We start from the raw sequence: 12,510 nt of genomic DNA on the forward strand, positions 1-12,510 counted from the left end.
ATTTGCACATGACCCCATAGGCCGCAGCATATGGCCGCAGCATGTTCATCAGGCCATTCTGAGCAATGAAATTTCTCCCTTGAGCCACTGCACCATCTGATGATGCTTCCTGGCTGAATTCTCGGCGGTTCACCTGCTTCACGCTGCAGGCACAAGAGCAAAAATCCTGGAGGGGGGGCACCGAGAGAGAGAGTCAGGATACAAAATCAAGAGAACACTGATCGCTCTCGCTTCGCTCAAGTCTCCCCTTTTCGGTTCCTAAAACTTGAATGGACATTCTGTGCCCACTGGCAAACAGATCCTTCTGGCTCTTTGAGTGCTGGCAACCTTGAAGCTTGAAGAAAAGCTTTGTGAAATATGCTAAATTAACTGCAAAACTCACCAGCAGCGCCTAGTATTTAGCTACTGCGGTAACACACAGGCCCCACCAAAGCGCCTCGATTCACCATGACTGTGAATGCTCTTGTGCTTATTATGCAAACCCCATGCTGAAATTTGCGGTCTGGTTTATCTCCATTTAACACGGAGCATGGAGCGGGAATGGGTGGCAACCCGGGGAACATGTTTAACTGGAAGTGTCCAGGGCAGCGAGGGGCTGGAGAGAAGCTTCTGCTTTCCGAAGGGCATTCTCTGCATTCCCACTGAGACTGGAACTCAAAATGCACATTTGCTCTGAAATTCTCTATTACACTGCAGAGACCGAGCATCTATGGTACCTGTCCCTTTGCCTTGCGTGTGGTTAGGAGCAGGGCTGGAGGTGGGGAGTGGGCAGCACAAATAATAGGATGGAATGGAGTGGAATGAGCAGTCACCCGACTGCCTGCTGCATCCATGGCAAATGCACATCACCGTAGACAGTACCCTGGGAGTCCTAAATGGGAATTGCAAGAATATTGTTTGGATGCTTCCTTCAGTTCCCCACTGGCTCTCCTAGGCTTCTGTTTGGTTAGCTCACAGGCCTGGCCAAGAATCCCAAGAATGTTCCTGTGTTTCTAATATCTCAACGTATTTGTATTTTTATTTTAAAAAGCCAACTCCTTAGGGAGCAGTGACCTTTCAGACAGGCTTTGAACAGAATCCAAATGCAAGGGAATTAAAACTGGGGTCAGGGGGGAAACTCCTCTTTTTCCAGGGCAACCAGGTCATTTGGATCCAGCGGCAGAATGGTGTATCCTGGCTGCACACAGTAAAATTATAATAAAGGGTCAAATGCAAACACAGTTGTTATTTAGGCAGACTTTAGAAAATGTGTGCATGTGGCAAGATCCATTCACTTATTCAGTAGGATCAACAGCTAAAATCTAGCTATAGATACTCTTTGTAGTTAGAGCATTGCACTTTGTCCCAGTTGGTTTTAATCGTTACTGGAATCAAATAGTCAAGCTGTTTCTAGGCTGCGCCTCTTTTGGCTGTAGGTGTGGGGGTTTTCTTGTTTGAATGTTTTCCCTGTGGAGGGTAGAATCTGTCAGAGGAAAGGTTCAGCCCAGTGGCGAATGGAGCCACTTGGCTGCCCGGGGTGGCAAACACGGAGGCGCCCCCCAGGGGCAGGGCATCGCTCCGCAGCGTGCATGCATCCATACGCATGCGTCATGACGTCACAACGCACATGTCAGGACAAATGGGATGCGCAGTCCGTCCGTGCTGGCAGGCCGGCATGCTCTTTTCCCCCCCTCCCTTCCTGCTGGGCCCTGGTTGGGTGGGGGCGAGGGGCGGGCCAGTGAGGCATCACACTTGTAGCTGCCATGACACCCCTCGCTGGCCCACCCCCACAGCTCCGCCCAACCAGGGCCCAGCAGGAAGGGAGGAGAAGAAGTGAGCAAGCAAGCCAGCCACCGCACTGAGCGAGGTTTTTGCCAGGCGGCGGGGCTCGGTCGGTTGCAGGCCGGGGCCCCGAGTGTCATCCCCTCCAGGGTGGAACCCGGGGCAGACCGCCCCCAATGCCCTGCCCTTGCTCCACCCCTCGTTCACCCTAGCCACTACCACCTGCAACCTGAAGTGGTACAGTCCAGGAAAAGCATTGCCCCTTCATTCTGCTGATTGTGAAAAGTGGTCCATAGTTCACTTGGAGTGCAACCAAGAATTTGGTGCCCTCTCCATCATTGGGAACAGGCTCCCATTTGGAGAAGCATGTGTCTCTAAGCGCATCAATCTTGTTGGAGGAGAGAGTCTCACGGGGAAGCGCCAGGAGGAGCGTGACCAGGTATCAAGGTGACTTCACAGCTTTTGCCTGGTCTTGGACCCTGATGCCGTTATTGAACTCAGTCACGCCAGTGGCAGCCTGTACCTTTGAGCTGTCCTGAATTGGTGTAAGCCTTGAATTACACTCTCTTTCTTACGCATCGTTGTTGCCTCTGGGATGGGAGCCAGGACATGTGCAGTTCTACCTTAGCATAGACCTGTCCTTAAGTAAAGTTGACTACAGTATTCTGTCGCTGCACTGCTAATGTAGAACTGCCTCCCGCATGCAGCTACACCTCTTGGTATCTCTACCCTTGGAAACTGGCAGCTGGGCCTGTGAACTTGTTTCACTCAGTTGTAGTGGAAGATAGCTCTAGGTGGGTCAGTGATGCTAGTGATGCAGGACATTTGCTCATTTTGCAGCCATCATTTACTAAGCAGAGGTTGGGTGGTCATTTGTCAGGGATGCTTTAGTTGAGATAACTGCAATGCAGGGGGTTGGACTACATGACTCCTGGAGTCCCTTCTTTCTCTACAATTCTATGATTCCAAGCGATGAGCATGCATACGCTATGACATTAACCACTTGCAATTTTGTAGAGGTGAGCTCAGGAGCTACTAGGATTAATGCACACCGGTGAACTTTACAGCGAAATACGTTACAGCTCTCTAATATCATAATGTTGTAGGTAGCGCGGCCTCCATCCCATCAAGGAGCATGCAATATTTATAGGAAGTTTTTAATTCTTTATCTTCGCTTTGACTTGACACACACGCCCTCTCTCATCCTTTCTCTTTTTGGCATGTAATAGAAAATACAGAGCTATATATAATTCAGGAATGCCTCTTGATGCATAAAGTGTTATGATTTATGAATCATTTCAGGTTAAGGAAAGATAAAGAAGTGCTCCCCAAAGGACAGGAGACACGGCAGAGCCATGGCCCCCAAAGGTTGATGCATTCTTGGTTACATCTTTCTGCATTTTCTAGTAGCTGCTACAGCAGCGCGGCCTGTGTGAAGGAGATGACTGGCTGTAAATTATATGGATGATGTCATTAATAATAGGCGAAAGAAATGAGGTTGCAGAGAGCAGAAAACTCTTGAGCAAAATGAACACGTACCCCACAGTATCAAATCCAGTCCCTTGGCTAGGAATGGGCTGTTGGATCAATCCATCAACCTCTGATGGATTATTTAGGACTGGGCCTGGCATCCCTTTCGCTGTGCATGTGCACCAGTATCCATACATTTGTTGTTGTTTAGTCGTTTAGTCATGTCCGACTCTTCGTGACCCCATGGACCACAGCATGCCAGGCACTCCTATCTTCCACTGCCTCCCGCAGTTTGGTCAGACTCACGTTGGTAGCTTCAAGAACACTGTCCAACCATCTTGTCCTCTGTCCTCCCCTTCTCCTTGTGCCCTCAATCTTTCCCAACATTGGGGTCTTTTCCAGGGAGTCTTCTCTTCTCATGTGGTGGCCAAAGTATCCATACATAGCAGAGTTATAGCTCAACGCAGCTCCTTCCTTGAAAGCGTCTTCAGGGTTGAAGACGCATGTCCAAAGAACGATTCCCACAGAAAATGTCCTTGCATAGACAAAAGGACCTCAGCCTTCTGTTGCTTCTTGAAACTTCTCCTCTGTTCTTCTCTTGTTTCTGGAACAAATGATTCTCTCTCTCTCTCTCTCTCTCTCTCTCTCTCTCACACACACACACACACACACAGAGAGAGAGAGAGAGAGAGAGAGGAGAGAGAGAGAGAGAGAGAGAGAGAGAGAAATATCCAAAATGGGCAACTTGTGCCCTTCAAACCAATTTCATGCAGGGTAAACCAGGGGTAGAAGGGGGTGGCAGAAAGAGAGAGAAATAGGAGAGAGATAAAGAAAAGGGGTTGCCCAGGAGAAAGAAAGAAGTGGGCTGGTGCCCACTTTGGGCTTCAACCCCAACCACTTGGGGCTTTGGCTCCACCCACCACTGGCATGTGGCCCTCAACAGATTACCCTTGGGGAAATAAGGCGCTTGACAGAGAAAGGTTTCCCACCCCTCCTCCAGGCCTTTGTGTGCATCTTCATTGGTGCAAGAGACATTTCTCTACAGACTGCGGACTGGATGCTGCATGGGCTGGGTGTATGGTGGAAGTTGCCTTATAGTATCATATCAGGCTGTTTGCCAGTCTAGGCCAGTATTGCCTGCTCTGACTGGCAGCAGATCTCCAGGATCTTAGAGACAGATCTACCACACCATCTGCTGCCTAAGCCTTTTTAGCTGGAGATACCAAGGATTGGACCTGGAACCTTCTGCGGGCAGCACATGTGTTTTCAGCGCTGAGCTAGGGTCGCTCTCCTCATGTTCAGCCACATGTTCAGTGCCAATGTCATGCATTGACTGGGAAATAGGAGTTATTTGCAGCTGTCTTGACTGCAGAAGATATAGGGCAGGTCCTGGTGCCTAATTTTTTTATGAAGGGGGAATGTAGGATAGTTCCAGACCCTGTTAACAAATAGTACTGTTATTAACATTACCACTCTGTTCTGACTTGTTCAGACCACACCTGGAATACTGTGGCCAGTTCTGAGCATCACAGTTTAAGAAGGATATTGACAAGCTGGAGCGTGTGCAGAGGAAGGCAACTAGGGTGATCAAGGGTCTAGAAGCCAAGCCTTATGAGGAACGGTTGAAGGAGCTGGGTATGTTTAGCCTGGGAAAGAGGTGACTGAGAGGAGATATGGTAGCCATCTTCAAATATCTCAAGGGCTCTCACATGGAAGATGGAGCAAGCTTGTTATCTCCTGCTCCGTAGGGTAGGGCTCGAACCAATGGAGTCAAGTTACAAGAAAGGAGATTCCAACTGAAACATCAGGAAGAACTTTCTGACAGTAAGAGCTGTTTGACAGTGGGACAGTTTTCCTCAGGAAATGGGGGGCTCTCCTTCATGGAGGTTTTTGAGCAGAAGTTGGATGGTCATCTGTCATGGATGTTTTAAGTTGAGATTCCTGCATTGCAGGGGGCTAAACTAGATGGCCCTTGGAGTCCCTCCCAACTGTTGCAATTCTATGGTTATATGGAATTAAAAACAAACTGGGTCCATATAGGGAGTGGTGTAACCTGAGGAAGGACACCTGGCCGAGGGAGAATTGCAGGGCCACATAAAGAGACCTGGGGGGACTCATTCATCACCACCCCACCAAGCCTGAGATTCCCCACCCCCGTCCTATAGCCTAGTTTGCTTTATCTGCAGAGATCCCTAGCTCTGCCTCCCAGATTTACCTAGGTATGTGCTGGATGAGCCCTACATTATACATTGTTTCTCTTTTTCCTCCTGTCATGGGTGATCTCTTTTTCAAATCATTAATTCAGCTTTCCCTTCTGTACTTGAATTGGCCTGGGCTGTCTCAGCCTGCATTAGAATGCCCTTTTCAGCTGATGCCAGAACAGGCTTCGCTGAGGAGGACAAAGTATTTGGAGAGCTCTTAAAGGGAAAGGGAGATTGAGGATACAAGAGGGAGAGAAAGGGCACATCATCACTGTGGAGTTTGAAGCCAGGGATTTTTGTGGAATTTACTGAATGTGCAGGTTTGTGTGCCGCGTAGAGGCGGCTATCAGGCCGATGAAACAGCAGCATGGAAGAGGAGTTGTCTTATTATGAAGCTGTGGAGCTGAGAACAGAGATGTGGAAGCCTGTTGTGAATGTGGGTGTGACAAGCATCCGATCCAGGTGTGCCAAAATAACATGTGTTCGTTACAGCCCTTCTGTCATGGACTGGTTGCACGCAGAGGAATGGTGGGAGGAATCAGCTGGGGAACCACCAAGGGAAGAAGGCTCAGAGCCCAGGGAGTGGTAGTGAGACAACGTTGAGAGGTCAGAGGGAGAAGACTGGGAAGGAGGAAGGGTCAGAAGCTGAAGAGGTAACAGGGCTTAGTGAGCTGGGAGAGACTGTGACAGAGAGTAGTCCAGAATCAGAGGCAGATGCTGAAGCAGGAGAGGAGAGAGGCCTAGAGGCAGAGATGAGTCCGGCTGGTGAAGAGGCATGGGTGTCTCCCCTTCCCCCCTGGTCTGGGGTGTTAGAAGAGGGGTGGAGAAAACATCATGCTCCTTCTGGGGTTGTTTGTCCACCTTTGGTCCTCACCCTAAGGCGGTTGGATGGCTCCTTGTATGCCTCCTTCCATCAACTCCCGCAGCCAAGCTGTTGCCAAACGTATTGCTCTGCTTTCCTTTGGACTACATCAGCGAAACCGAGAAGGAGATCTTGTTGTCCAGGCAGACCAGTTCCTCCATATACACTGCCCAGGAGGTGACTTGGGTGCTGCCAATGCAGCAGTTTGACTTCACCCCTGAAGGCGTACTCCATTGTCTCTCGAGGCAGACGGATGCCAACAACAATGCCCCTCTCTCCCTGCCCCACAAATTGTAGAATCAGTGGACCCCCCTCCCAACCACAACCTCCCCCACCCACACACACACACCAAAAAGACAAAAAAGAAAGTCAAGTGCTTTGGAGAAAAGGGGCAGGTGGATAAAGCCATCTCTCAAAATAGTGTTTCCACCTAGCATGCATGCACACACACATACAAAACCTGCAGGCTGGCTCTGGGAGACAAGCAGAGCATTGTGCCTCGTCTGTTTTAAGTGCGTGGACAAGGCACGCCCTTCTCTTCCTTTGCTCGCTGCTCCGTTTTCATTTAGGTCTCGGAGAAAGCGGGACTGTCTGCGGAGCATTCCACGCAGCCCACTGTTAGGCTCCGAGGGCATTCAGCAGGACTGGAAGAAATAAAAGGCCTCTCTTTCTCCTCTCTGCCTCCACTTCCCCGTTTCTCTTCTCCTGTTTGTCTGAGGCTCCCTGGGAAGGGATCAGAGGCTGGGCTTTTTCTGAAAGGCTGCCTAGGGACCTGCCTTTTATGCCAATAAATGTTTTATCATCTTAAGCTTCAAAGGCATTAGCAGTGGGTTCTGTTAACATTTGGCGAAATGAAAGAGAGCAGGAGTCGGAGGGAGGGGGGAGCAGTGGGTTGCCTTCCACAGCCTTTGTGCCCTAGATGGGAGGCTTCCTTTGATTGTCAGGGGGGCTCCTCCCCCCCCGGGGGGGGAGATCTGAGTGTTTTTTCCACTTGATTCCTTCTGCCTACAAAATCATGTCAGAAAGAGCAGGGTGGCTTTCTTTCGCTCCTTTCCTCTTCATTAAGAACATGGGAAGGAAACTGCCTTCTACTGAGTCAGCCCACTGCTCCATTAGCTCAGTAATGTCTGCACTGACTGGCAGCAGCTCTCCAAGTCTTCAGGCAGAGGTCTATCCCTAACTGGAGATGCCAGGGATTGAACTACGGAACTTCTGCATGTAAAGCAGGTGCTCTACAGCTGAGCTACTGCATTTTTCTTTTATATCTTGTTTTGCATTCCTTGATAGCTAAAAGGGGGCCTAAATGGCCGGCTGATGTTCTTCACAGAGCCCATTCTGAGATTTGGGCACAATGGCCAGTATAATACAGCTCCTTACATTCCTAAAAATCTAGGGGCATGGACATCACTCTTCCTCATTTTACATGGCATGCATGAAGACCCATTGTGTAGCCCAGTGTTTTTCAACCACTGTTCCGCAGCACACTAGTGTGCCGCGAGATGTTGCCTGCTGTGCCGTGGGAAAAATTGAAAAATTCAAGAGAATTACTTTATATATAGTCAATATAGGCACAGAGTTAATTTTTTTAACTTTTTCTAATGGTGGTGTGCCTTGTGATTTTTTTCATGAAACAAGTGTGCCTTTGCCCAAAAAAGGTTGAAAAACACTGGTGTAGCCTCTCTCATCTGACAGCATTTACAGTATGTTTCAGTTCTGCTTGGAGATTCAATGTTCTCCATGTTCTTATAACTCAGGTGGGCCTGCTTTTATTCTGTTTCTTCGTCTTTTAGAATTCCTTACCCTTCCATGTCAATTCTCTGGTGTTTTGTGTGTGTGCGCGTGCGTGCGTGTGCGTGCATGTGCTCACACCTAAAAATATAAAAATGAAAGTAATCAGAAAGTAATACAGAAAACCTTGCCCAATGCAGACTGCGCATCATTTCATATTTCAGTTGCTCGAGGCTAGGTTCTCCAGTAGGTTTAATTGGATAAACTGATTCAAGTTTTAAAAAAATGAGATCCCAATTAAACATCAAGAATAACTTTCTGATCGTAAGAGATGTTTGAACACACTGCCTTGGAAGGTGGTGGACGCTCCTTCCTTTGAGTTTTTTTTTAAGTAGAGGTTGAATGGGTATTGGTCAGCTGCCCTTCATTCATTGTAGAGGGTTGGGCTAGATGACCCTTGGGTCCCTTCCCACTCTAAGAGTTCTGTGATTTTTATCTTCCATGTGGGTAAGCATGAGGCTTTATCAGAGTCCAAGGACACATTTCAGCCAGGCAAGAACCTTCAAATGAAGAAGGGTCATGATGGAGGTAGCCTGGGGAGAGTTTTGACTGAAGGCCCAATAGAGAGCTTGTAGGGAGTAATGGAAGAAAGGACACGAGCAGGGTTTTTGAAATTATGCCTGGTGGAACTGGATAGCGGAAGCCCTTTACTTCCTCTCTCAAAACACCGGACCATCCTGCAAAACCAAGCGGCAGGCTGGTGATTCAGGACAGACAAAAAGGAAAGCGCTTCTTCGCACAACGCAGAATTCACTTAGGGAACTTGGCTGCCCACCAAAATGCAACGATGGGACCTGCTGGCTTAAATGGCTTTAAAAGATGATTAGACACATCCATGGATAATGAGTTATCCTCCTTGTTGGCTTAATGGGTGCTTCCAGTTTGGAGAGGCATTATGTCACCAGATTCTGGTGGCTGGTGGGCAGTAATGGTGAAGGACAATTTCCTTTCTGCCTGCTTGTGAGCTGCCAGAAGCATCTGATCGGCTGCTGCGGAAAAGAGGTTGTTGGACCAAGTGGACGACCCTTAGTCAGGTCCAGCAGCCCTCTTCCTTATAGTCTTACAAACACAGTGACTTTCTTTTTCCAATTTAGGACATGACTGGATGCAAACAGGAGTTAAGAGCCCCCCCCCCCCACCGAAGAATTCACAGGACTCATAATTGACACCCTGAGGCTTCACCTCCCAGCAGGTTATATATTGGTCTAAGGAAAATAAATGAAACTCATGTAGAGAAACGAAACAGAAAAGCCCTTCCACCTTGCCCAGAATAATGAGGAGGTGATGCTGTTAATTATTTGCTTTAAAATAAAAATAAAAATAAAAATAAAAACAGGATACTAATTGCTAATCTTCCCTAGATCTCTGCTGATTTCATAAAAAATTTTTCATGCACCTCAACAAGAGGAGTTTCTATGGAAACCGAGAAACTGAACTTTCATTAGGAAACCTACCAAAAAAAAAAAAAAAAAAAGCCCAGCTAAAAATGTAAATTGCCCTTTCGTGGGAGGATATATATGAATATCCTTCTTTCTCTCCCCACCCCCCTTTCCATTCTGCATCGTGGGCAGATCCCAGCTGGACTTTTACATGGCAACAACATGAAGGCATTGTTTACTGCTTGCCAGACTCTGTGGGGATATGTAAAATTCTGCCAGAGCTCAGCATCTCTCAAGGGGTGGGTTCTTCAGGGAAACAAAGTGTTCAGTGCTATACTGTATGTCGTACCAGCTTTAGGGAGTCAAAAATACGGAGCTGTAAAAAAATGGAAAAAGAGTTCTTGAGAATGTAATCCTTCAGCCCAATCCTGAGACCCAGGAAGCTATCAGCATTTTTATACCCTGGGCTGCTTCCACAATGGGCATTTACTGTGGAATAACAGGGCATCTGAACAACGCCATGAACAAAACACCCCATGTTTTTTCTTCCATTCATCATTGAGGTGGGTAGGTGCTGAGCTCAGAAACCCAGTGGTTTCTTTTATAAACACACACACACACACACAATGGAACAGCTGGATGGTTTCCCCAGGTGTAGATGAATTCTTGCGCAGCTATTCTGTCCAGCTGTGGTCTAGCTTTATCCTAAATTGATCTAGCCGTTTCCTTCTCTCTCATAATCAGCTCTTATCTCCACAACCTTTCCCTTTCCAAATTGCATGCCTTTATATCCCTTTCTGTTATCTCCCCCACCCCTTAAAATGCAGTGGAGGAGGAGGATCACACACACACACACACACACACACACACACACAAAACCTGGGAACTGTAGTTTGAGGTTCCTGGGAATTGTAGTTCTGTGAGGGATAAACTACAGCTCCCTGGATGCATTTTTTTTGGGGGGGAGCACTTTAAATGTATGGTATGTACACAGCCATAATCCCCCTGGGAAAGGATTTTGTCCCCCAGTGCCACACCACTATTCAAAGCAGTGGTTTCTTTCCCAGTTTCGGTCGGTAGGAAGGCTGGGCTGGTTTCACTAAGTCCTGGATGCGAAAAGGAGGAGGGGACAGACTGCAGGGGTGAAACTGTGGGCAGCAGTCCAAAACATCTGGATGGCTGGAGCAGGATGCTGTTGGAGGATGAGCAAGATGGACCAATGGCCTGACTCTGCAGAAGGCAGCTTCCTTATTTTCCTTTTTGGTTCCCTTGCCGGACACACTACTGAACAGCTTGGTTTTATTATGCGCTAACACAGGGTTGCTTTTCCTTGGCAGGGGCTGGTGCTGAACAGGCTCGGGCGGAGAAGCTTGGCTCAGAAGGTTCTGCAGGACGCAGTCCAGGTACAGAGCACCAGCCACAAAGCCTGGAACAGCCTTGGAGAAGTGCTTCATGCTCAGGGGAAAAACGAAGCAGCTGTGGAGTGCTTCCTGATGGCTCTGGACCTCGAATCCAGCAGCCCCGTCGTGCCATTCACGGTCATCCCCAGGGAACTGTAATGGCATAGAATTTCTTCCATGCACATGCGTTCCGTGGAGGTAGTTCCAACAGCATACATATCAAATAAGCAATTTGTTTACAGTGCAATAAATATCTATATACATGACTCTTTTTGTTAACCTACAATTCAGAATCCTTTACCCAAGGATGTGGCTCCATTTCAGGGATAATGCATTTTCCCAACATGCAGATTGCAAGATATATTATTGTTGGTTGGGAAATGTGATTATGTTTTTCTGGCTACTGGGGCTGCTGCAATTTGCAGTGCTGCCTTGAACTTCCCTTCACCCAAAAACACGGACCGTCCAGAATGCATGGCAGTGCCGGGGGGGGGGGCGCGCTTGTATATTCTTCTGTCCTTTCTTCAGCTTGCAAAAATGGAACATTGATGGCAGATTGGGGAGTGTATGTCACACACCTGGCAGGTCACAATTTCCTTGGCTGAATGAGCTTGGTGGGTTTTGCAAGCCTAACATAATGCAGTTCTGCACATATTGTTGGCACCTATTGGATAGTGTCTGTGACATTGCTGATGAGCAATACAGTGCCTCTCCCAAGTCTGCATCATGCTGTCATCTTTACACCACCCCTAAGCAAGAAAAATTGCATGAGCTGTAAAACTAACTAGTATGAAGACTCAGGGTTTGTGTGGGTGGAGGAACCTTGCCAGTTCACTCTTGGCATAAGGCTTCTGGGTTGCTTTACTAAGAAAATGGGAAAGTACTTGTGCAAATCCTGGTCAGAGATGGGGAAGCTTCCCGGCCTGGTGGACCAAATCTTTTATCTCCTACCACCCCGACAGCCAACTTTGACAGCTGGGCGGGGCCACCCACTTGTCAATCACCTGATGTCACAGTGGCATTCGGCTGACAAGTGGGCAGTCCTGCTTGTCAAAGTTGAACTGCAGGGTGGGAGGAGGGGTCTGCTTCGCTGGCGCTTTTCCCCAGAGGGAACATTATGGAGAAGCAGCACCCAGCAGGATTGAACCCCAGTAATGTCGCCAACTGACATATAGGCGTGGTTTGGGGGAGGGGGAATGGCCTCAGAGGGAGAAATGGACCCCTCCCTACCATGCTGGTGGAACAAGATCAGCCAAGCCTCCGGAGGTTTCCCATTCCTGATACAAACAATGGCACCCACGTCTGAACATTGGGAATAGAGGGGTGTGATAGTTTCAGTAATGTTAGGACTGCGGACTTGTTCGTGGCTTTGCTCCTCTCACTTTAATAGCAATTTCCCTGACACACTAAAATTAAGCAGGTGAAGCCTTTCCCCATCAGCAGCACCCTGAAAGGAAGGGCTTCCTCCTCTCTTTAGTTTATGTTTGTCAGACTGTAGTTTACATGACCTGGCCATATTCCTGCATTGAAGAGGATTGGTCTAGATGAGCTTCCAGCTCTACAATTCTAGGATTCTATATGGCCCTGCTCCACAGCACGAGCTGCCTTTCTTCCAGATATCAATGCCATCTATGACAGTCCTAAACAAA

The 12,510-nt window shown here is 48.2% G+C and overlaps 1 protein-coding gene across 1 annotated transcript in view; it reads left to right on the forward strand.

Moving 5' to 3' along the window:
- Positions 1–11,126, forward strand: part of TTC7A (tetratricopeptide repeat domain 7A) — a 162,065-nt gene extending 150,939 nt beyond the window's left edge. Inside the window, exon 20 of the mRNA XM_033144919.1 lies at positions 10,799–11,126. Within this exon, the coding sequence (XP_033000810.1) occupies positions 10,799–11,020 (222 nt within the window). The 3' untranslated portion in view covers positions 11,021–11,126. The remainder of the gene's footprint in view (positions 1–10,798) is intronic.
- Positions 11,127–12,510: the final 1,384 nt, after the last annotated feature.

This window comes from Lacerta agilis, chromosome 3 (genome assembly GCF_009819535.1).
Source record: "Lacerta agilis isolate rLacAgi1 chromosome 3, rLacAgi1.pri, whole genome shotgun sequence".
NCBI lineage: Eukaryota > Metazoa > Chordata > Lepidosauria > Squamata > Lacertidae > Lacerta > Lacerta agilis.